Here is a 26974-nt window from a genome sequence, read left to right on the forward strand (position 1 = left end):
TGATTTCCCAAAGGAAAATCAAGATGTGTTCCCAGAAGAAGGAAGAATGTGTGCTGGGCAGGTATAAAACAACAGACATCTATTTCAACTGTAAAATAAGCCTTTGGCTCAATATATTTGAGTACCCGCTTCTGCAGTGTACTTTGTAGGCAATCTTTTGGCCTAAAGGATGGCTGGATCTCTCTGTTACTGTAACTTATAGAAAGAGCCCCTGGGTCTGATTCTTATGGCTAGAGAAAGGTAATTATTCTTGCTGCATGTACTGCTACCAGTTTGGGAAGCTGAATAATAACTAATCTTCAACAAATACTTGAAAAGATGCTCAACATCACCAGTCATTAGAGAAATGCAAATCAAAACCACAGGAGATATCACCTCACATCAGTTAGGATGACTACTGTAAAACAACAAAAACAGAAAATACTAAATGTTTATGAGGATTTGGAGAAATTGGAACCCTTGTGCACTGTTAGTGGAGTTGTAAAATAGTGTAACTGCTATGGAAACTCTTATGAACTCTTATGTGTCTGGCTTTTTTCACTTAGTATGTTTTTGAGATTCACCCATGTTACAGTAGCTCATTATCTCTTATTGCAGAGTTGTATTCCAGCTTATGAATGTTCCACAAGTTATTTATCCAGTTACATGCTCCTGGACATTTGAGTTGTTTCTAGTTTGAGGCTTTTCTGATTAAAGCTATTATGAACATTAGTGTACAAGTTTTTATTTTTTTTAAGCGTATAAATTTTTGGGTAGACATGTATTTCCATTTTCCCTGAGCAAATTCCTAAGAGTGAAATTGCTGGATAGTATGGTAGGTATGTTTTTAACTTCATAAGAAACTGCCAAGACTTCCTTGGTGGTGCAGTGTTTAAGAATCTGCGTGCCAACACAGGGGACATGGATTCGAGCCCTGGTCCGGGAAGATCCCACATGCCACGGAGCAACTAAGCCCATGCACCACAACTACTGAGCCTGTGCTCTAGAGCCCACGAGCCACAACTACTGAAGCCTGCGTGCCTAGAGCCCGTGCTCTGCAACAAGAGAAGCCACCACAACGAGAAGCCCACACGCCGCAATGGAGTAGCCCCTGCTCGCCACAACTAGAGAAAGCCTGCACGCAGCAACAAAGAGCCAATGCAGCCAAAAATAAATAAATAAATAAATTTATAAAAAAAGAAACTGCCAAACTGTTTTCCAAAGTAGTTGTACCGTTTTAAACTGACCAACAATGCGTGAGTATTCCAGTTGCTTCATATCCTAGGCAACACTTGGTATTGATAGTCTTCTTAATTTTAGCCAATCTATTGAGTTTGTAATGGTATCTCATTGTGATTTTAATTTACATTTCTCTGATAATGAATGTTGAGTATCTTTTAATGTGTTTATTAGCCATTAATATATCCTCCTTTGTGAAATATCTCTTTTGCTTATTGAGTTGTCTGTCAGAGGTTTTTAAAAAATACATATTCTAAACTTAAGACCTTTGTCTGATGTATGTACTGTGAACATTTTCTCCCAAACTGCGGCTTACTTTTTCATCTTCTTAACATCGTCTTTGGAAGAGCTTAAAGATTTAAAATTGTCAGAAGTTCTATTTATGAAATGTTTTCTTTATGGTTCATACTTTTTGTGTCCTATATAAGAAATCTTTGCCTACCCCAAGGTTGCCAAGATTCTCTGATTTTAGAAGTTTTATAGTTGTAGCTAGTATGTTTAGGTCTATGATTTATTTTCAGTTAATTTTTGTATATGGTGTGAGGTAAGGGTCAAGGGTTTTTTTTTTCCCCACATGAATGATTCAGTTGTCTCAGCACCATTTGTTGAATAGACTCTACTTTCTTCATTGAATTATTGTAGCACTTTTATTGAAATCAATTGCCTATGTATGTGAGAGTCTGTTTCTGGAGTCTCTTATGTGACATGGATCTATATGCCTTTTCTTATGCCAAAACCATACTGTCTTGATTACCCTAATTTTATAATGCTCTTGAAACTGGTGGTATAAGTCTTCCAATTCTGCCATTTTCAAGCTTATTTTGGTTATTCTAGGTCCTTTGCATTTCCATATGAATTTTAGAATCGGATCTACAAATTTCTATGAGATTTTAATTGGGATGTCCTTAAATCTGTATGTCAACTTGGAGAGAATTAAATCTTAACAGTATCATAATCCAGTCTATGAATATGTATATCCCTCTCTTTGTTTAGGGCTCACTTCATTTGTTACCATTTTATCAAGTATCACAGTCTTGCGCTACCTGCTTTCCATTGTCTGACAACAGTTGTTTCCAGTAGTTTGTCCAGGTTTCTAGTTGTTTATGACAGAAGTATAATTTTTGACCCTCTTATTCCTTCTTGGCCAGAAATGGCATCATAGCTTTTGAACTCCTCAAATCTCCCCATAAAAATAGATGAAATAGGAATGCAAAGCCCAAGACCCATGGATAACATCTACAACAAAACTAGAAGACTAGGCATGCCTTTGACCCTCCGAATACGAGTGGGTGAGGCTAAATCACTGACAGCTGAAGACCTGTGTGATATCATCTGCACAGGAAGAAACAGAGAGGCAGCTGAGATTCTGATACCTTGAGATTACTAAAGGCATGTCAGAACTCAGGAGTCAACTTGAAAAGGTTCTCACTAGCCAAAGAGAGACAATTTCAGGATCAATAACTGCAGTGGATTGAAACAGCAAATATATTTAAATTTGTGAGTTTCAAATGATACTTCAAAAAAAACCAAACTCCTCATTGTCATCGTTGGAGTGTACTAGGGAACCACCTCATTATTTTGAAAGCTGGCAAATAAAGGAAGCAAGCATTTATCCTGCCTTTCCTATTTTTACCTAGGGTAACAAAGTATAATAGTTGATGAAGCAGTGTTTCTCTGTAGATGTATTTCAGCTCATAAATGAAGAATGAATGAAAAAACTAACACATCGTTTTGCAACCACTGATGAAATTAAATGAGTCTAGGCAGTGATGATCAATGGCTGCTAACTTCACGAAAAAAGGACAAGAAGACATTCCTGTGGAATCACACACCACCACATAGGAAGTAGGTACAAAATCTGGGGGAAAAAATCAAAGCTGAACTGATCAAGCTTCTTGATCTGATTACTAGTCTATAGGAATTACAAGAGAAAGAGGTACCTAGTAAAAAAACAGTAAGGATACAATAACAAAATTTAGCGAGGATAACTCTACAGTAGGGGTCGGCAGAGTATGGCCCATGGGACAGATCTGACCCATTGCCTGTTTTTTTGTGGCCTGTGAGCTAAGAATAGTTTTTAAATTTTTAAATGGTTGGAAAAAAACTAAAAGAATAATATTGTGCAAGATGTGAAAATGATATGAAATTCAAATTCCAGTGTCCACAAATAAAGTTTTGTTGGAACACAGTCATGCTCATTTGCTTATGGCTGCTCTCGTGCTACAGGGGCAGAGTTGAGTAGTTGTAACAGAGACTATAGAGTCTGCAAAGCCTAAAATATTTACTCACTGGCCCTTTACAGTAAAAAACAAAACAAAACAAAAAACCTGCCAGTCCTTCATCTAGAGGACTAATGACCCAGTTTCTTCAACCGAAAAAAAAAAGAAGGGGGGAAAGAGATGAAAGGAAGAACCAGTAGTTTAAAAGAGACTTACAAGACATATTACTTGTCGTAATATGTGGATCTTATTTGGCTCCCTATTCAAAAAAATGAAGCAACATAAAATAAAATCAGAAATGTGAACAGGCAAAGATATTTGATGATATTAAAGAATTGTGAAATAAGATTGGCTATATTATGAAAATTGTGACTGGAAGATGGATGCATGATAGTTCATCGTACCGTTTTACTGTTTTCTCTATGTCATATATGTTTGAAAATCTACATTGCAGAGTTAAAAATAAATAAATTATTTCAAAATAAAAGTTTCTTAAAAATCAGTTCAGGGGTCATTTCCTCTGGGCCTTGTAATCTAATGCCTCTTTTCTGTGCTTCTGCAGAAACATGGAACTTGCCACATTGATTGTTACTGCTAAATGGTTATTTGTTTGATTCCCCCAGACTATCAGTCCCTGAGCATGGGGGCCATGTGTTATTTGACTTTGAGTCATAGAATCTGGCACATAACCTGGTACATATTAGAGCCTCAATAAATATTTTTGGAACAAATTGTGACTTTTCACAGCATATTGTGATTTCTAGATGTTAAACATTCTAAAACATAGTAATCTTTATTTTGTTGACATTATTTTTTAATTTTTATTTATCTTATGCCTTCTGAACAGCCTGTATTTCAGCATGAAGCCAAATTATTTATATAGCTCTTACAAATCAGGAAAAATATAACTCTAAAATGAAGCAAGTTATTGAATGGACATGTTAGTTTGAGCTGAGACAGGATGTTGTTTATCTTTATGCTAAGTGTGGTGAGGTTCCTTCCAAGTAAGACAGTTATTTCTTCTCCAAGCACAATATTGCGTGTTTCTGAGTGTAGCAGAAATATCCATATTCAAATCTAAGGTCAAAATCTAATCCTCAAACCAACTATAAATTATTTTTTATTATCTACCTTTTTGTTCTTTATTTGCTTAATAAACAACAGTTATGATTGTTGACATTTTAAGTATAAGAAATCCAATGCTTTGCTCACTTTCTTTTTTCTGCGCGTTGTTACCTTCATATTCTGCAGGAGCACCTTTATCATGGATGTTTTCTTTCCTGTTTTCATTGTAATTTGAACCTCACAAACCCTGAGCTCCAGGGAAAGTGAGTTAGAGACACAACCCAGAAGCTTAAACCAGGATCTACTTTTCAAATAAATCACCTGGCACCTAAATGCCTCACATTCATGGAGAAGCCTTTTTGGTACCCTGGGCTTGGGGACTCGGATTGTGGATTGCCAAATGGTTAGCCATCAAGTTATTTTTGTAACCGTATTCTCCTATGCTGTTTTCCTCGCAGTCAGGGTATTTGTAGCAGATGTAAGCATTTTTTCATTGTTATTTCCATGAAAGTAAAATGCTGTGTTTTCTTCAAGGCAATTATGATCATATCTATCATGGTTTTAAAGCTAATTTACCTAGCTAAATGCCAATGACTGCTACGATACTCTCTTGGCTTGCTTGCTCAAACTAGTAGATGAAGTCAGACCTGAGAGGTATCTATCTAAAGCACTAAAGAAACTGGCTCAATAATAGAATCAACAGCAAGGGAAACAGGCTTGGTTAGGGTGAGAACACAGGTAGTTTTTTCCGCCAGCCTTGGACATTAGATTGTCGATTGTCTACATCTAAGCTCTGCAATCGTTTATTTAGGTCCTCTTCTCTCTTATTTTGATGGCTTCCTTTTGGTTTATCTTTATGGTAACTCTTACTTACAACAACAGAGGGCAAGGAGAACATGGATAACTAAAATCTGGAAATGAAGTTCATAATTTATAATACTTGAAAGTCAAAGCCTGAGGCTCTCTTTACGTAAAAGTGCGGTGTGGCGCCCCACCTTGGAGTCATGTGGCATTCTGGCCACTGCACCTCAGGGAGACTGTGCAGAGCTGGACAGCATGAGGGGATGGGTCCAAGTATGACTGGAGGAAATGGGGGTGTGAGAGATTGGCATTCTTTTTTTATTCAACAGACATGCAAGATACAAAGATGAATGAAACACAGTTCTTGCTCTCATGGAGTTTGCAATAAAGTGGGAACTAGAAAAGGAGGGATAGAAAGACAGACCTGTACATAGATATTACAGTGCACAGGACCTCCCGACTGCTGAATTAAGCACAGGCTTTTAGCCTTTATTTTTTACTCCATCCTGGGCATCACCTGACACTGCTGACCATTCTCTACTAGAAAGTCTCAGTCCTCTAAGCTTCCATACTCCTCTATCCTAGACATGATTTCTTGGTATTGGCTTCTGTTCTTTTTGTCTGATAGTAAATTTGGTATTTCCTAGAGTACTCCGCTCTCCTTCTTCCTGCCCTGTACTATCAATTCCAAACCACTTTTCCACCCCGGTACCTCCAGGGCATGTGACAGACTCATCAGTTAACAGTGGCTTCTTAGGCAGTGATTTTTGGCCTGGTCGGGGAACAGTATCCCAGGCACTAGGGAGAGAATCTCCTTGGGTGAGTGTGATTCATCCTCCCTTCCCCTTGGGCAGATTCCGTGTCTTTTTTAACCCCTAGCGCAGTGGCCGGCCATAGTAGGAGCTTAGTGATGGTGAGTGTTTCAATAGCAGCAGGTACAGTGTGCTGTGGGAGCACAGAGCAGGTCACTTAACTGTCTGAGAATGTTAGAAAAGGCAGCACAGAAGAGCCATCAGTTGAGCTAAACTGAATTCACCAGAAGGACAAGCCTTAAAGGAGATTCTAAGAGGTGGATTTTCAAAGATAAAGAGCTCAATTATTAAAATGTAGGAATATATGAATGACAAGTGGTTAGGTACACAGAAATCTTTACTAAATCCCCAAGTATTAGGACGAAAAAGTTCTTTCTGAATCTTGAATAAGATGAGTATAAGTAGGGAATTCCCTGGTGGTCCAGTGGTTAGGACTCTGCGCTTTCACTGCTGAGGGCGTGGGTTTGATCCCTGGTCAGGGAGCTAAGATCCCGCAAGCCACATGGTGCAGCCAAAAAAAAAAAAAAAGTAAGGTGTTCTGCATCGTTGGACAGGTAATAAATTTGTGGACCTCATTGTTCCCAAGAAATGATATTGGCATGAAGTATTTTGTTAATTTTCATAAAGTTTCATTCTTTCATTCACTCAAAACTTACTGAAACATGTTCAAGTGTCAAAGACTATAATAGGTGTTGTATGTATAATGGTAAGCAAAACAAACATAGCCCCTGCCTGTTATATGGGGTTATAGTCTAGTGAAAAAATAAACATTATGTAAATAATCACTACAGACACACACACAAACTGTGATAAATGCTATGAAAGAAAAAAGTACAGGGCTATGGGAAAGTGTAATAGTGTGTCCCAGCTGAGATTAGCGTGAAATGAACAGTGGTTAGAGGTTAATTAGGTAAAAAGTCAGAGGGGAAAAGCAGAGGGAAGAGATGTATGAAGTTCTAAAGAAAGATGGTTTGGACAGATTGAAGAGGAGGAGCCATCAAGTGGCTCACCTCAGAGGCGCTGCCGGGGAGGAAGGCCGTACCCATTCCCGGCACAGCCACTGCAGAGTCCTGAGCTGAGGGGCTGCTGGAGCTGACCTAGCAGCCTTTGCTGAATATTGTGATAGTTGCTGAGGATTCAGGGGGTAATAAGACACATTCTAGGACCTGCCTTGCCCTGCCTAGGGATTCTTATTCTTATCAGGGACACAGAAATGTAACTAGTTACAATACAGCATGATAAGTACAATAAGATCCTGAGAGGGCATAGAATTCTGAGAGGTCAGCCAGCTTTGCCTTGTGGGGAACGGTTGAGATAAAGCAGGGTTTTCAAAGATCAGTGAAAAAGGAAGGCCATTTTAGGAACAAGCTATACAACGAAATCAAGGTGTGAGGAGCAGCCAGATGCAGCAGTGAGAGTGTAAGTGGAGAGGATGGTGAGATGGAAGAAGCTGGGGATTGGATCTCTAAGACCTGGGGATTGATTGGTATTGAGGGAGAAGTGAGGAAAGGAGTCCACCAGGATACCAGGTTGATCACTTGGGGTGACTGGTGAATGATGCCATTCACGGGGGTGGCAGTGTGTGGGAATGGCAATGTGTGTGGAGAAGAACTGTCCCAATCTGGGCAAGTTTACATGGAGGGATCTGTGAGCTAGCCAAGTGGAGATGTCTCATAAGACACAAAGTGGACTAGAGATAGGAAGAGGTGAGGCCAGGCCAGGGCCAAGAACTGCTCATTTCTTTGCTTTTCTAATGAACTTTTTATTCTAGAATAGCTTTGGATTTACAGAAAAGTTGTAAAGATAGTACAGAGTTCCCATAGACTTATCATTTATTTAGGTCCTGCTTTCACCTCTTCCTTGAGTTTATGCCATATTGGAATGGGAATCCTTGTTTGCCTAAATATTCCCATATGCATGCATATGGGGTTTAATGTGGTTCAAAAATCAAAACAATATAAAAAGATATATAGTAAAAAATTTTACTTCAACCCCTGCCCCATCTGCACTGTTCAGTCCCACTCCCTACAGATAACTGTTTTTATTAATCTCTTGTGTACTAATCCTTCCAGTTTTTAAGATGGAAATGCAAGCAAATAATAAGAATATACATTGTATGTTCTCTCCCTTTCTTATACAAAGGTACCACATCATGGACATTGTTCTGCAGCTTGCTTTTCTGCTGAACAGTATATCTTACAGATCAATACATATAGACCTGCACTGTCCAGGAAGGGAGCTACAGGCCATATGTGGCTACTGAGCACTTGAAATATGGTTGGTGCAACTGAAAAACAGAATTAAAAAAAATTTTTGTAAACATCTTTATTGGAGTATAATTGCTTTACAATGGTGTGTTAGTTTCTGCTTTATAACAAAGTGAATCAGCTATAAATATACATATTTCCCCATATCCCCTCCCTCTTGCATCTCCCTCCCACCCTCCCTATCCCACCCCTCTAGGTGGTCACAGAGCACGGAGCTGATCTCCCTGTGCTATGTGGCTGCTTCCCACTAGCTATCTATTTTACATTTGGTAGTGTATATATGTCCATGCCACTCTCTCACTTCGTCCCAGCTTACCCTTCCCCCTCCCCGTGTCCTCAAGTCCATTCTCAACATCTGCGTCTTTATTCCTGTCCTGCCCCTAGGTTTTTTTTTTTTTAGATTCCATGTATATGTGTTAGCATACAGTATTTGTTTTTCTCTTTCTGACTTACTTCACTCTGTATGACAGACTCTAGGTCCATCCACCTCACTACAAATAACTCAGTTTTGTTTCTTTTTATGGCTGAGTAATATTCCACTGTATATATGTGCCACAGCTTCTTTATCCATTCATCTGTCGGTGGACACTTAGGTTGCTTCCATGTCCTGGCTACTGTAAATAGAGCTGCAGTGAACATTGTGGTACATGACTCTTTTTGAATTATGGTTTTCTCAGGGTATATGCCCAGTAGTGGGATTGCTGGGTCATATGGTAGTTCTATTTTTAGTTTTTTAAGGAACCTCCATACTGTTCTCCATAGTGGCTGTATCAATTTACATTCCCACCAACAGTGCAAGAGGGTTCCCTTTTCTCCACACCCTCTCCAGCATTTATTGTTTCTAGATTTTTTGATGATGGGCATTCTGACTGGTGTGAGGTGATACCTCATTGTAGTTTTGATTTGCATTTCTCTAATGGTTAGTGATGTTGAGCATCCTTTCATGTGTTTGTTGGCAATCTGTATATCTTCTTTGGAGAAATGTCTATTTAGGTCTTCTGCCCATTTTTGGATTGGGTTGTTTGTTGTTTTGATATTGAGCTGCATGAGCTGGTTGTAAATTTTGGAGATTAATCCTTTGTCAGTTGCTTCATTTGAAAATATTTTCTTCCATTCTGAGGGTTGTCTTTTCGTCTTGTTTATGGTTTCCTTTGCTGTGCAAAAGCTTTTAAGTTTTGTTTGGTCCCATTTGTTTATTTTTGTTTTTATTTCCATTTCTCTAGGAGGTGGGTCAAAAAGGATCTTGCTGTGATTTATGTCAAAGAGTGTTCTTCCTGTGTTTTCCTCTAAGAGTTTGATAGTGTCTGGCCTTACATTTAGGTCTTTAATCCATTTTGAGTTTATTTTTGTGTATGGTGTTAGGGAGTGTTCTAATTTCATTCTTTTACATGCAGCTGTCCAGTTTTCCCAGCACCACTTATTGAAGAGGCTGTCTTTTCTCCATTGTATATTCTTGCCTCCTTTATCAAAAATAAGGTGACCATAGGTGCATGGGTTTATCTCTGGGCTTTCTATCCTGTTCCATTGATCTATATTTCTGTTTTTGTGCCAGTACCATACTGTCTTGATTACTGTAGCTTTGTAGTATAGTCTGAAGTCTGGGAGCCAAAAACAGAATTTTAAATTTTATTTAATTTACATTTAGGTTTATAAATGGAAGCACTGTAAAATATTTTCCCATTAAACTCAACTCTGTTGTTTTGGTAGGATTGCATTTCACTTTAACCATTTAAAATACAGCATCTAAATTGAAATGTGGTATAAGTGTGAATCGTGCACTGGATTTCAAAGACTTAGTACAAAAAAAACTATCTTAATAATGTTTTACAATGTTTGCATGTTGAAATAATAATGTTTTTGATATATTAAGTAGTAAAATTTTACCCATTTCTTTTTGCTTTTAAAATGTGGCTACTATTAAAATTACATATGTGGCTCAAACCGTAATTTCTACTGGACATCACTGTTACAGAGCTGTTATTTTATTTTACAGTTGTATAGTATTCCATTGCATAGAGTATCATACTTTATTTAACCAGTCCACTGTTGATGTATACTTGTTTCCAATCTTTTACCATTAAAAATACAGAAATGCTTAACCTTGTCCATGCATCACTTCATATGTGTGCAGGTTGATCTGTGAAGTGAATCTCCCGTATTGAGGTTGCTGGGTTAAAGAGTAAAAGCATTCATAATTTTGATATCACCATATTGCCCTCCATAAGAGTTGTACCAGTTTCCACTCCTACTAGCAATGTGTGTATGTGCACTAGTTTCCCCACATACTGCCATTTTAAACCACAGTATCTACATGTTGGGGATGTAATAAGGAACATGTTTCTTTTTGCTAATGCTGAGAGTTTTAAGAAGAAATCACAAATGGTTTGCCTAATTTATTTTTTCATTAAACGTCCTATTGATGATAAAACTCTTAGAATCAACATTTTAGAATGGACTCATTTTTTTTTTCCTTTTGTTACTGAAAAGTGTGAAAGAATTAACCCAGTGTTCCTGGACTACAAATTTCTTTGGAAGTTGTAGCTTTTGTCATATTCAGATCTAGGAAGAGAGATTTTGTGAGAGTTCAAAAAACTTTTTCTTTTTTAAAGAGCTGTAGACTTCTCACATCCCTCCAGCAGCCTCCCCTGGCTGTGGTGGACTAACAGTACAAGGCAGATGCAGTTGCATGGTTTTGCATACTGTCCGTTTATCAGTTCCCTGGATGAGTTCTACTAAATCGTAAACACATTCTAACTTAATGGGCTGCGTAACTGAGGAAATCTACTGACAACGTAACTGAGCTTATAAGTAGCCATAATCATTAGACAGTCCACTCCATTTACTTTATTAGTAAACTACAGAAAAAGTTTATCTTTACACCTTTAGGATCCAGCAGTTGTCCCTCTTTTGAGACTTGTGTGCCCTCTACTGCCCTCTTTGCCTTTTTTGTTTTTTCAGATTGAAATGAAGAACTAAGCATTCAGCATCCAAAACCAAATTGCTTCAATTTTCCATTCATAGGAATCTGAAAATAAGATTCTCATGAAGAGAAATCTAACTATATAGTTGGGAATATGGCAGATAACTTAATGAGTATAATGGAAACTCTTGGCTTCCAGAGATTATAAACTCACATTTTGGCAAATCCTAGAGGCATAGAAATGTATCTTATAGCAAATATGACTATGGGCATTTACTATCTTTAATAGTTTATTGATTTTCAATATGAAAAGGTTAAGAAAAGGAATAAAAGCTGAGACTATTAATGATCGTGATGCAGGAAGAACACTAAGGACACTGGGACTCACTGGAAGGGTCATCCTTGGCAATTGGTAATATTGAGTCATTTCTATTGTGCTTAAGTTACAGAATAAATAAATAGACAACTTTCTAATAGGAAGCAGCTGCACCACAGCTATTCTTCATGTCCCTTTTTGCTTCTGTTGCTAATTTTGTTTAATTATTTTGTTTCAGGAAGGGTTTTCACTCATTGGTAGCAAGAACTGGTTGAAGATTGTAAGACGCATGGATTGTCTGTTGTTTGGAACAACGATAAAGGCAAGATGCTTTTTGGCCAACTGTTTTTAAGCAACTGATCATACCCTTCTCATCTGCTAAGTGTGTATGGGAGTGGGTGCAGGAGCTTCTCTTTGCAGGTGAAATGGTACTGGGAAGAACACGTTTAAGAAAGTTTTGCATTATGAGCAAAACATGAAACAAGGAGTGTTAAGAGGCAGAAGCATTGTTAGTAAGAGGATGTTGCCGAAGAGCCAGGGCTTTGATTGATCTGTCAGTACCTGTCTGACAGAGCTGTGCAACCATTTTCCATCCCCCAGCACAAAATGGGAGGAGGTGGATTTTTACATCATTGTTTGTCTTGCTATTTAGATGTTTAAAAGGTGTGCATTTTCAAATACTTCACTGAATATGTCTTTTCATTTTTTCTCTTTAATACTAAATAATAAAATTCCCTTTTATTTGCTTCCTAGCTGTATTAAATGTAAAGAATGATCCTCATCAAAGCAACATGAAGACTAATCACCTGGATTATTTTCTTTCAGAAATAACTATAAAAACCAATCTGTTAACATTCACTGACTAGATAATATTGAAATTTAGGTAAAATATCATAATTTTTAATGGGCTCATAGACTGAGAGTTGAAAGAGGTCTTCAAGAGCATCTAATAGGAGGGCCTTTATCAGTCCCTCCAAAGGATCCTCAGAGAATTCAGAAGGTCCATGAACTGCATGGATTTTCACTGACTTTTTAAAAATTATTATTAATTTATTTATTTTTGGCTGCATTGGGTCTTCGCTGCTGCACGCGGGCTTTCTCTAGTTGTGGAGAGTGGGGGCTACTCTTGGTTGCAGCGCGCGGACTTCTCATCGTGGTGGCTTCTCTTGTTGCAGAGCACGGGCTCTAGGCCCGCAGCTTCAGTAGATACGGCGTGCGGGCTCCGTAGTTGTGGTGCATGGGCTTAGTTGCTCCGCAGCATGTGGGATCTTCCCAGACCAGGGCTCAAACCTGTGTCCCCTGCATTGGCAGGCGGATTCCCAGCCACTGCGCCACCAGGGAAGTCCCTTCACTGACCTTTAACTGAAATTTATCATTTCCTTCAATTACGAATGTTGACATCAGACCACATTTGCACCAGTAGAAATCACATATCTTCATATCACGTTTCAGTTGTTTAAGATATCTTAAATGTCATTTATGCTCATCACTACCCCAGTATTATGGTGGTTGTTAGTCCTGCTGCTAGATCTTTTTATTGAGTACATTAATAAGGAAGCATGTATATTATTAGTTTACAAATTAGTGTTTTAATATTGTAATTAATTATTTCAGTATACTTGGTTTCTTTTGTACTCTTATATATTTTATGTGATTAAAAACATTGTTCTGAGAAGGGGTCCTCTGGCTTCACCAGACTGCTGAAGGGGTCTGGAGCACATACTCAAAACATTCAGGAGCCCCTGTTTTCATTTTACATATGAGGAAACTGAATTCAACATAAGCCAATAGCCAACTAGCTATCAGAAAACTGGGCCACCCATTGGTCTTCTGACTTCCAGCCCAGGACTGTGTCATGCTGAATGAATGTAGGTGTCTTTTAAAAAGTTACACCATGCCATATGTCTGATATTTGAGTTTTAATTTTTTCCTGATTATGTTAAATTTTTAAATTAACTTTAAAGAGAAAAATAATAATTTGATTACTCAAAAATAATTAACATTTTGACATTTTTACTGGGCATATATATTGTATCCATTAGGAAAGTGTTCAGATGCATGTGATAGAAAATCCACGTATAATGGCCCCCCAAAATAGGGGGTTATTTTTTTGACTATATATGAAATCCAGAAGCAGGCAGTAGCTAGCAATTGGCTCAGCAACTCCACCCTGCTGAGGTCAACACCGTTGCAATTCCCTTGGCCTCTCCCTCACATTTTCAAATGGCTACTACAGCTCTGTTATATTTCCATTCATAGGAGACCAGCTTCATCTGTTCCTTTTATAAGGAAAGCATAAGCTTTCCTGTAAGGCTCTCCACCTCCCACAACCCCTGACAGATGTTTGCTTCTGTCTCATGGACCAGAAGAGTGTAATGTGGCCATCCCAATCTGCCAAGATTAGCAAATGAGTGTTTGGCTTTTCCAGCCTCTGGTGTGGATTGGCTCATGGCAAATGAACAGTGTCTGCCACATAGATAATTTCTAAATTTGGGATTGTGGTACACAGAGTGCTTTGCATCCTGCTTTCCTCATGTAACATTACATCTGGAACATTATACCAAGTCATTTCTTAAGTCTTTGAAAACATGATTTTCCATGACTACGTAGTATTTTCACTGTTTGGATGCACCATGAATCAGTTAAGTAATTCCTGATTTTTCACTACTGTAAAAATGTTTTGATTTTCATAAGGATTTATTTACAGGGTTCTTGAGGTAGAAGTACTAGAAGTATGAATGTTTATTTTGTAAATGTGTCTTCCATATAGGTTGTCCCTGTTTCTACAGCACTAACGATATGTAAAAATGCTCATTTATCCACATCCTCTCCAACAGGATGATATAATTTAAATTTAAAAACTAGTTTCCAATTTGATAAGCAGAAATGGGCATCTCCGTTTAATTTGCATTTCGTTGGTAACTAATGGGAATGAATATTTTTTGTGTGTTTCTTAGCCATCTGTATTTCTTCTGTGAATCACCTGTCTACTGCTTTTGCCTAATTTTCCTCTTCAAAATCTTTAGACACTCTATGTATAGAGATTACATATAAAATGCATGTATAGATGTTATATAGAAAAAACATGTATTTTGTGTAGTTGTATAATTTTATATGTGATATTTGTGTATATATCATATACTTCATATACAGATTTTTAAATATTTAAGTTTAGGATCCTTTTGTTATTGTGAATGGTATTCTTTATCCCAAACATATTTCTAGCTGCTCTTACTAGATTTTTTTTTCTGAATTATTTTAAATTTAGCTTCCTTACTAAACTTTTATTAGCTCTGATAATTTAATTTTTAATTTCTAGGAAAGTAATTTTATAATCTGCAAACAGTGGTAATTTACTTCCCATAGTTTGTACTTACTATTTTTCTCACCTTACTGAATTACCTAGACCTTCCACAACACTGTAATTAGACAATTATACAGCCATCCTTGACATCTTACTGACTTGAATGGGAACCAGTGTTTAGACATTAAGAATATTTCTGGCTGTTGATTGGATATTCTTTACCATGTTAGGGAGATAGTCTTTCAGATATAGTTTATTTACTAATACTTTTATCAGGATTACAAATTAAATTTTAACAGCTATCAAGATCATGATTTGTTTCATTTTTTTTAATCCTTTGATCTATTGATACATTAATACTGAGCCAACAGATTCTTCTTTTTGCCTTACCTGGCCAAGGGTGCACAACTTTAGTGCTTTTTGCCTTGGATAACTTTTAGTTAACCAAGTATTACATAACAAACATTCTTGTTTAAATTGACAAATAGAAGTATTTTGAAATAAAACTTTCATTCCTTTGAGAGAAATTTAAAACTTAAATTCAGGGGGCAATAAAGATTATACTTCTTTTCTCTCTGGCCCAAATAAGTAGATTGTATAAGATCTGCCTACTTGTAAGGTGGGCTTCCTTTTTTTCAGTAATTGTAATCAAAATGGTCTTGGCTGATTGGCTAACATATCTGAAGAGACTTTGGTTCAAAGGAGTAACCCTAAACCACTGTCCTCACCTCCAGTAACTCACTGAAGAATTTTTTCATGGTTTTGTCTAGCTTCAGCCTTGAGTATCACCTCTGTTTCAAAGCAAAGGATCAAAGAAAATGTTTGTCCCTTCTCTGGTGAAGTCCTTTTTCCATATACCCCCAATCCCAGTTTCTACAAAGAGGAATTCACTTCTAGTGGTGGGGAAAACTGCTCGGGTTGGGCTCTTAGTGGTGATGGGAAATTTCTTATAGATCTGGGTGATGAATCTAAAACCAGCAGGAAAACATGCCTATGTTTGTGAGGATTTTCATGTCTCCTTGGCTGTCTTCCTACATGGTGCTAACTGGGCCCTGCGTCTTCCTGTGTGCTATACCCTGTAACATTAGCTATAGAGCCTGCAGCTTAAGATCTCTGCATGGAGATGCCATTCACACTTGTGAGTCAGCATTTAATTGGCCCAGTGCTTCCCAGATTTCTTGTGTGTACGTGAAGATAAATGTACAGAGACAAGCACTTACCCTTAACTTGTTTCCTCAAGGAGTTTTCTATTAGTTGTAAGAACTTGAAATTAAGTGTTTTGAAGCAGGGTGGGAACAACTTAAAATATAGTAATTTGGGGAATTCCCTGGTGGTCCAGGGGTTGGGACTTCCATGCTTTCACTGCCAAGGGCCCGGGTTTAATCCCTGGTAGGGGAACTGAGATCCCACAAGTCGTGTGGCGTGGCCAATATATATGTGTGTGTATGTGTGTGTGTGTGTGTGTATAATTTTGAGCTAATCTCCTTAGATGATAGACACTGGAGACTGTTTAGTTGGGACAGTTCATGGCTGTTAGTATATACTTGAAAAACTTTCATTTCACAACAAGGAGCTCTTTCTGACTTTTAATTATGGTATAAAAATAAATCTCATCAAGATTTCCAACCTAGGAGTCCTTTTTGTTAACCATGTGGCAGGTTTTCTATTGTGGTACCCCATGACACTAAGGATGTGGGATGAAGATATAACTCATTTTCAGATTTTTCCTGATGTACCTTGGCTTTATCTTGGGTCCACATGTATTGAAGTGGTATTTCTGGTTTCTGATGATAAGCTCAAATTCTGTCCGAGAATTTTACAGAAGCAAACATGGAGCAAAACATCAGTTAAGCTATCAGACATAAAACCTTCCCTGTCATTTCTTGGAACTACATTTCAAAGAAACCCTAACTGTCCAAACTCATTCTTATGTACACTCACATATATATGTATATAGATACCTCTAGACAAGTGGTCTGAGATTTCTGCCCTACTTATATACTTAATAATCGTGTTTCTACATATAGCTTTCATCTAGCTATGAGGCACAATTTTTTATGTGATTACTTCTCAAAAGGTTAGATAATTACAGAATCGTTATGGAAATAGCTAATACAAAGGTATTTCATATAGATGTCCCCAGGTACAGTCTAAACTAGGGTGAGCTGGAAACAGCTAATTAATTGTAAACAAGAAAGCTCAGTTTCACAGAAGATTCATAGAATTACCAAAAACTGAATGTAGAGTTCTCTTATCAGTTCTTTCCCCTTCCTTAAGGAAAGTTAGCTTTCAGAGACTCTTGATAATTTGGGGATTATTCATCCAAGAGAAAAATGGCTGAGGAAATGAATAGGCAATACACAAAAGAAAAAATACAAATGACTAATACACATAAGAAAAATATTCATATTTTTTCATTGTTGGAGGGGGCAGTGATAATGGGTTACTTTTATACTCAGGGGAAAAAAAATTAAATGTATTAAAAAATGAAGAGAACCCAACAGAGGCAGTAAAGGGGCAGTGGTGTCTATTCTTCTAGACAGGATACCTTACCACTACTTAGCCACGCCAAGTTTTCTGTATCCTAAAGATGTGGCTTTGCTTGATGGCTTTATCTAAAAATTTAAATAGGGTAAACTGTGAACAGGAAAATCAAGGATTTTCGCTTATAGGAACTTTCAGGATTTTGTTAACTGTGGTTAGAAACATTTTCCAGTTAGCAGTGTGATTTGTGTGTTTAATAAATGAAAAATGCTGTTACTATGTTAGCATCTGAATTTCTTCACAGAAGAAATTGAACAAAGGTACACAATACATACCACCCATTTGGGGTGGCTTTTGTGTAAGCTGAGTCCTCTAAAACTAGGCAGGATATCAGACTAGAAAAAGGAAACTACTTCTATTAAAATAATGGGTTTATTGTTGTTATTGTTACAATTTAGTTCTATTTTTAAACTTACAATTAAATAAATTTGATGTAGTTGCCACTTTTAAAAATTTTAATTGCATCTCTCCCATATTTGCGGATTTGCCAGGGGATGTAACTCATACAGCAAATTAAAGGCAACATGTGATTGATTTGTCTGTGTGATTTGTATGTTAAGTCTGGCCTCTTTAAGGATAAAGGGCACTACGGATTATTAATATGAGTTACATTAGCTCTCAGCATTTGCCTGTCCCCTGATCCCGTTTTGTTTTTCAAATTCACTGGCTTGTTTAATGTGGTATCTACCTGGTTAGCTCTTTTATATACCCAGGTTTGGAAAATTTTGTTGAGCCAGGACTATTAGCTTCACTGATTTTCCACCTGAGGAATTAGACGGTATGAAACCTTTGTTCCAAAGTAAGACAAAACATTGATCTTTTACTGCAGTCAGTATAGTGACCTTCCTGGTCTTTATGATATGGGATTTTCCATTTTTGCTGATGTCTGCCAGTTCCTTGAGGGAAATGCATTTAGTATGAGGAACAGCTCCCAAAAGGGAGAAGAAAACTAATTTTTGGCTTTTCTATACCCACATCAACAATCTAGGGTAACTACTCCCTTATTCATACCTCTTCCCCTTCAAACAAAGGGAAGACCTCACAGTAAATAAAAGTGAAGTGATAGGACACGAGGGTCACTGAGGATATCTTTTGATTTGTCACACAGAACAAGAGTCGTATGTTCCGGGTGCAGTTTAGTGGAGGCTCAAAGGAGCAGGCGCTGGAACACTGCTGCAGCTGCGTGCAGAACCTGGCCCAGTACCTCACTGTCCAGGTGCCTGACGGAATCAGCCGGGAGCTCAGGCTGAGTCCTAGCCCGCTGTGGACAGGTGAAAGCCAAGGGAAGGGCCGTGTGCAGAGCATCCCACCACAGCATGATGTAAGTAGGTGAGCGTGTGGCTGTACGAGAAACCTGACAAGTTAATGCTCTATGGGGGCCAAAATCACAGTGGAATTTGCTGAGTCCACCAGGTTTGTAGGTTAAGGATATCTAATGTTGAGTGACTTATTTTTATTGATGTATAATTAACTTATACTATTAGTTTCAGGTGTACAGTATAGTGATTTGATAGTTTTATACATTACAAAATGATCACAGTAAGTCTAGTTACCATCTGTCACCATGCAAAATTATTACAGTATTATTGACTATATTCCCTATGCTGACATTAGATCCCTGTGACTCATTTATTTTATAACTGGAAGTTTGTGCCTCTTAATCCCTTTCATCTAGTTTGCCCATCGCCCCCCATTCTGCAACCACACTTGTTCTCTGTATTTATGAGTCTGTTTGTTTCATATTTGTTCGTTTGTTTTTTAGATTCCACATATTTTAGTGTGTGTGTATATATACCTCATTTGTGTATATATTCCGTTGTGTGTATGTGTGTGTGTATACATATACACACACAGACCTCATCTTACCCAGTCATTTATTGATGTACACATAGGTTGCTTCTGTATCTTGGCTACTGTAAATAATGCTGCACTGAACACAGGGGTGCATATATCTTTTATTAGTGTTTTTGTTTTCTTCGGATAAATACCCAGAGTGGAATTACTAGATCATATGGTAGTTCCATTTTTAATTTTTTGAGGAACTACCATACTGTTTTCCATAGTAGCTACCAATTTACATTCCCACCAGCTGTGCATGAGTTCCTTTTTCTCCACATCCTCACTGACACTTATTATTTCTTGTCTTTTTGATGACAGCCATTCTGACAGTTGTGAGGTAATGTCTTGTGGTTTGATTTGCATTTCCCTGATGATGAGTGATGTTGAGCATCTTTCCACGCACCTCAGGCAAGGGCAACAAAAGCAAAAATAAATAAATGGGACTGCAACCAACTAAAAAAAAGCTTTGCACAGTGAAGGAAATCCTCACCAGAACAAAAGGGCAACCTATTGAATGAGAGAAGGTATTTGCAAATGATACATCCAATAAAGGGTTAATATGCAAAATTACAAGAACTCATACAACTCAGTATCAAAAAAACCAAACAATCTGATTAAAAAATGGGCAGAGGACCTGAATAGACATTTTTTCCAAAGAAGACACTGAGTGATTTTTTTTTTTTTTTAAATTCAAGGTTGAGTCTCACTGTAGCTACCTGTAATACTAGAAATTAGATTAGCTGGGAGTCCCAGGTGTATTATGGGTATCACTACAGAACAGTGGTTCTCAAAGCATGATCCACGGACCCTTCCCTGAGACCTTTTCAGGGGTCCACAAAGTCCACATTATTTCTGTAATAATATTAAGATGTTATTTGCCCTTTTGCTGTATTGATATTTGTGTTAATGGGACAAAAGCATTGTGAGCAAACCTGCTGTCACCTTAGCACAGATCAATGCAGTGGCATCCAACTGTACGCAGTCAGGTTTTTCACTGGTCACTGAAGAAAAGAACCAGCTAACAAAACCATCTGTATTCTGAAGCACGATGGCTTTCTCCTGGGAAAGCACCTGTATGACTGCACTGGGTGCTGAACCACCTCTTTCTTCATGGAACACCATATTACTTGAGCAACAGACAAACTCTGGTTATTCAGATTTGGGTGTTTGGTGGACATTTTCTCGAATGAAGTGAGCCTGTCATTTCAAGAAAACAACTGACAGCATTTATTGATAATGATGAAATAAGCTTTTCGAGTGAAAATTAGAATCCTGGAAAACTTGTATCTGCCACTTGAGCTTCACAGCTTCCTAACCCAGAAGACCTTCCTGATGGTACTACTAATGAACGTGATTTTTAAAATAATTAAGTGACAAAATGTTTCAACATTTGGGGGATCTGTGTAGTCCAGCGAACCACTATTTTTCAAGTGACAAATACATGATGCTACAACATCATGCATGGATGAAAGACCCAAAGTGCAAAATAGGGACTTCCCTGGTGGCACAGTGGTTAAGAATACACCTGCCGATGCAGGGGACGTGGGTTTGATCCCTGGTCCAGGAAGATGCCACATGCCACGGAGCAGCTAAGCCCGTGCACCACAACTACTGAGCCTGCGCGCCCTGGAGCCCACGCACCGCAACTACTGACCCCACGTGCCACAACTACTGAAGCCCGCATGCCCTAGGGCCCATGTGCCACAACTACTGAGCCTGCATGCTGCAACTACTGAAGCCCACGTGCCTAGAGCCTGTGCTCCACATCAAGAGAAGCCACCACACTGAGAAGCCCACGCGCTGCAACGAAGAGTAGCCCCTGCTCACTGCAACCAGAGAAAGCCTGCACGCAGCAACAAAGACCCAACGCAGCCAAAAAGAAATATAAAAAAAATTAAAAATTATAAAAAAAAAGTATAAAGATCACAACAGGGGCTTCCCTGCTGGCGCAGTGGTTGAGAGTCTGCCTGCTGGTGCAGGGAACACGGGTTCGAGCCCTGGTCTGGGAAGATCCCACATGCCGCGGAGCAACTAGGCCCGTGAGCCACAATTACTGAGCCTGCGCGTCTGGAGTCTGTGCTCCGCAACGAGAGGCCGCGATAATGAGAGGCCCATGCACCGCGATGAAGAGTGGCCCCCACTTGCCGCAACTAAAGAAAGCCCTCGCACAGAAACGAAGACCCAACACAGCCATAAATAAGTAAATAAATAAATAAACCCAAAGTTTAAAAAAAAAAAAAAGGATCACAACAAATTTTTCAAAGTGCAAAACAGACTAATGGATTCTATTTACTTATTTATTTTTGTACCCGTTAATCTCCCTCACCTATTTCACTCGTTCTCCTTCCCCATCTCCTCTGGTAACCATCTGTTTGTTCCCTGTATCTGTGAATCTGTTTTGTTTGTTCATTTGTTTTTTAGATTCCACATGTAAGTGAAATCATACAGTATTTGTCTTTCTCTGACTTACTTCTTTCAGCATAATATCCTCTGAGTCCATCCATGTTGTCACAGATGACAAGATTTCATTCTATTTTATGGCTAATATTCGTTTGTATGTATGTGTGTTTGTACCACATCCTCTTTGTCCATTCATCTATCAATAGACACTTAGGGTTAGTTTGCTTCCATATCCTGGCTACTGTGAATAATGCTGCAGTGAACATAGGGGTGGATGTATCTTTTTGAATTATTGTTTTTGTTTTCTTTGGAAAAATACCCAGAGTGGAATTGCTGTATCATATGCTAGTTCTGTTTTTAATTTCTCTTCAATAAATGATGTTGGGAAAACTGGACTACTTTTTCATACCATATACAAAAATAAAATCAACATGCATTAAAGACTTATATGTAAGACCTGAAACCATAAAACTCCTAGAAGAAAACATAGGCAGTGCACTCTTTGACATCAGTCCTAGCAATATTTTTATGGGCCTGTCTCCTCAAGCAAGGGAAACAAAAGCAAAACTAAACAAATGGGACATCAAAGTAAAAAAGCTGTTGCACAGCAAGGGAAACTATTAACAAAATACAAAGGCTGCCTACTGAATGGACGATATTTGCAAACGATATATCTGATAAGGGGTTAATATTCAAAATACACAAAGAACTCATACAAATCAACATTAAAAAAATAATTACAAAATGAGCAGAGAACCTGAACAGATTTTCCAACGATATATGGATGGCCGACAGACACAGGAAAGATGCCTAGCATCACTCACCATCAGGGAAATGCAAATCCAAACCACAATTCAAGCTCAAGATGGTGAAGGACGTGCTCTCACCCCTTCTTACGAGAAAACCAGAATCACAACTAACAGCTGAACAACCATTGACAGAAAAACACTGGAACCTACCAAAAATGATACCCTATATCCAAAGACAAAGGGGAAGCCACAAGACGGTAGGAGGGGCGCAACTGCAATAAAATCAAATCCAATACCCGCCAGGTGGGCAACCCACAAAGTGGAAAACAATTATACAACAGAAGCTCTCCCACTGGGGCGAAAGTTCTGAGCCCCACTTCAGGCTTCCCAGCCTGGGGGTCCAGCAACGGGAGGAAGAGTCCCCAGAGAATCTGGCTTTGAAGGCCAGTGGGATTTGACTGCAGGACTTCCAAAGGACTGAGGGAAAGAGAAAATCCACTCTTGGAGGGCACACAAAGTCCTGTGCACATCAGGACCCTGGGAGAAAAAGCAGTGACCCCACAAGAGACTGGGCCAGACCTACCTGCTACTATTGTAGAGTCTCCTGCAGAGGTGGGGGGAGGGGGTGGCTGTGGCTCACTGTGGGGACAAAGACACTGGCAGCAGCAGTTCTGGGAAGTACTCACTGCCATGAACCCTCCCAGAGGCCACCATTAGCCCCACCAAACAGCCTGTAGGCGCCAGTGCTGGGCTGTCTCAGGCCAACCAACCAACAGGGAGAGAACACAGCTCCACCCATCAGCAGACAGGCAGATTAAAGTCTTACTGAGCAGGCCCTGCCCACCAGAGCGAAGAAAAGACCCAGCTCTACCCACCACCAGTCCCTCCCATCAGGAGGCTTGCACAAGCCTCTTAGATAGCCTCACCCACCAGAGGGCAGACAGCAGAAGCAAGAAGAACTACAATCCTGCACCTTGCAGAACGAAAACCACAGTCATAGAAAGTTAGATGAAACAGCAAAGGATTATGTCCCAGATGAAGGAACAAGATAAAACCCCAGAAAAACAACTAAGTGAAGTGGAAACAGGCAACCTTCTGGAAAAAGAATTGAGAATGATAGGGAAGATGATTCAGGATCTCAGAAAAAGAATGGAGGCAAGGATTGTGAAGATGCAAGAAATGTTTAACAAAGACTTAGAAGAACTAAAGAAAAAACAAGCAGAGGTGAACAATATAATAACTGAAATGAAAAATACACTAGAAGGAATCAATAGCAGAATAGCTGAGGCAGAAGAACGGATAAATGATCTGGAAGACAGGATGGTGGAAATCACTGCTGCGGAACAGAGTAAAGAAAAAAGAATGAAAAGAAATGAAGATAGTCTAAGAGGTCTCTGGGACAACATTAAATGCACCAACATTCGCATTATAGAGGTCCCAGAAGGAGAAGAGTGAGAGAAAGGACTTGAGAAAATATTTGAAGAGATAATAGCTGAAAACTTCCCTAACATGGGAAAGGAAACAGTCATACAAGTCCAGAAGCACAGAGAGTCCCAGGCAGGATAAACCCAAGGAGGAACACAGCGAGACACATAGTAATCAAATTGACAAAAATTAAAGACAAAGAAAAATTATTAAAAGCAACAAGAGAAAAATGACAACATACAAGGGAACTCCCATAAGGTTACCAGCTGATCTCTCAGCAGAAACTCTACAGGACAGAAGGGAGTGGCACAGTGTATTTAAAGTGATGAAAAGGGAAGAACCTACAACCAAGAATACTCTAACCAGCAAGGCTCTCATTCATATTTGACAGAGAAATCAAAAGCTTTACAGACAAGCAAAAGCTAAGAAAATTCAGCACCAACAGACCAGCTTTGCAACAAATGCCAAAGGAACTCCTCTAGGCAGGAAAGAGACCAGCAACTTAAAACAACCTTGTACATATGCAGACTGCTATATCAAAACCTCTTGGGGGGAGAGGAACCAAGATGGCGGAGTAGAAGGACGTCTCTCACTCCCTCTGGCGAGAACACCAAAATCACAACTAGCTGATGGACAGTCATCGACACAGGAAGACACTGGAACTCACCAAAAAAGATACCCCACATCCAAAGACAAAGGAGAAGCCACAATGAGATGGTAAGAGGGGCGCAATCACAGTAAAATCAAATCCCATAACTGGTGGGTGGGTGACTCACAGACTGGAGAACACTTATACCACAGAAGTCCACCCACTGGAGTGAAGGTTCTGAGCCCCACGTCAGGCTTCCCAACCTGGGGGTCTGGCAACAGGAGGAGGGATTCCTAGAGAATCAGACTTTGAAGGCTAGTGGGAATTGATTGCAGGACTTTGACAGGACTGGGGGAAACAGAGACTCCACCCTTGGAGGGCACACACAAAGTAGTGTGCGCATTGGGACCCAGGGGAAGGAGCATTGACCCCAGGGGAGACTGAACCAGACCTACCTGCTAGTGTTGGAGGGTCTCCTGCAGAGGCGGGGGGTAGCTGTGGCTCACCACGGGGACAAGGACACTGGCAGTAGAAGTTCTGGGAAGTACTCCTTGCTGTGAGCCCTCCCAGAGTCTGCCATTAGCCCCAGCAAAGAGCCCAGGTAGGCTCCAATGTTGGGTTGCCTCAGGCCAAACAACCAGCAGGGAGGGAACCCAGCCCCACCCATCAGCAGTCAAGTGGATTAAAGTTTTACTGAGCTCTGCCCACCAGAGCAACAGTCAGTTCTACCCACCACCAGTCCCTCCCATCAAGCCTCTTAGATAGCCTCATCCACCAGAGGGCAGACAGCAGAAGCAAGAAGAACTATAATCCTGCAGCCTGTGGAACAAAAACCACATTCACAGAAAGACAGACAAGATGAAAATGCAGAGGGCTATGTACCAGATGAAGGAACAAGATAAAACCCCAGAAAAACAACTAAATGAAGTGGAGATAGGCAACCCCCCAGAAAAAGAATTCAGAATAATGATCGTGAAGATGATCCAGGACCTCGGAAAAAGAATGGAGGCAGAGATCGAGAAGATGCAAGAAATGTTTCACAAAGACCCAGAAGAATTAAAGAACAAACAAACAGAGATGAACAACACAATAACTGAAATGAAAACTACACTAGAAGGAATCAATAGCAGAATAACTGAGGCAGAAGAACGGATAAGTGACCTAGAAGACAGAATGGTGGAATTCACTTCTGTGGAACAGAATAAAGAAAAAAGAATGAAAAGATCTGAAGACAGCCTAAGAGACCTCTGGGACAACATTAAATGCAACAACATTCGCATTATAGGGGTCCCAGAAGGAGAAGAGAGAGAGAAAGGACAAGAGAAAATATCTGAAGAGATTATAGTCGAAAACTTCCCTAACATGGGAAAGGAAATAGCCACCCAAGTCCAGGAAGCACAGCGAGTCCCATACAGGATAAACCCAAGGAGAAACACACCAAGACACATAGTAATCAAATTGGCAAAAATTAAAGACAAAGAAAAATTACTGAAAGCAGCAAGGGAAAAACGAAAAATAACATACAAGGGAACTCCCATAAGGTTAACAGCTGATTTCTCAGCAGAAACTCTACAAGCCAGAAGGGAGTGGCATGATATACTTAAAGTGATGAAAGGGAAGAACCTACAACCAAGATTACTCTACCTGCCAAGGCTCTCATTCAGATTTGACGGAGAAATCAAAAGCTTTACAGACAAGCAAAAGCTAAGAGAATTCAGCACCACTAAACCAGCTTTACAACAAACGCTAAAGGAACTTCTCTAAGTGGGAAACACAAGAGAAGAAAAGGACCTACAAAAAAAAAACCCCAAAACAATTAAGAAAATGGTCACAGGAACATACATATCGATAATTACCTTAAACGCAAATGGATTAAATGCTCCAACCAAAAGACACAGGCTTGCTGAGTGGATACAAAAACAAGACCCATATATATGCTGTCTACAAGAGACCTACTTCAGACCTAGGGACACATACAGACTGAAAGTGAGGGGATGGAAAAAGATACTCCATGCAAATGGAAATCAAAAGAAAGCTGGAGTAGCTATACTCATATCAGATAAAATAGACTTTAAAATAAAGAATGTTAAAAGAGACAAGGAAGGACACTACATAATGATCAAGGGATCAATCCAAGAAGATATAACAATTATAAATATATATGCGCCCAACATAGGAGCACCTCAATACATAAGGCAACTGCTAACAGCTATAGAAGAGGAAACCGACAGTAACACAATAATAGTGGGGGACTTTACCACCTCACTTACACCAATGGACAGATCATCCAAAATGAAAATAAATAAGGAAACAGAAGCTTTAAATGACACAGTAGAACACATAGATTTGATACTTATAGGACATTCCATCCCAAAACAGCAGATTACACTTTCTTCTCAAGTGCACGTGGAACATTCTCCAGGATGGATCACATCTTGGGTCACAAATCAAGCCTCAGTAAATTTAAGAAAATTGAAATCATATCAGTCATCTTTTCTGACCACAA

General features: G+C 39.1%; 1 protein-coding gene across 1 annotated transcript in view; it reads left to right on the top strand.

Moving 5' to 3' along the window:
* The window catches only part of REC114 (REC114 meiotic recombination protein), a gene marked incomplete at its 5' end in the record, with an annotated part of 113253 nt that overhangs the window by 73053 nt on the left and 13226 nt on the right, over positions 1-26974 (top strand). Inside the window, 2 exons of the mRNA XM_082386931.1 lie at positions 11857-11940; positions 18575-18787. Coding sequence (XP_082243057.1) covers positions 11857-11940; positions 18575-18787 — 297 coding nt within the window. The remainder of the gene's footprint in view (positions 1-11856; positions 11941-18574; positions 18788-26974) is intronic.

Source organism: Balaenoptera borealis, assembly GCF_965194805.1.
Source record: "Balaenoptera borealis genome assembly, chromosome: 3".
Lineage (NCBI taxonomy): Eukaryota > Metazoa > Chordata > Mammalia > Artiodactyla > Balaenopteridae > Balaenoptera > Balaenoptera borealis.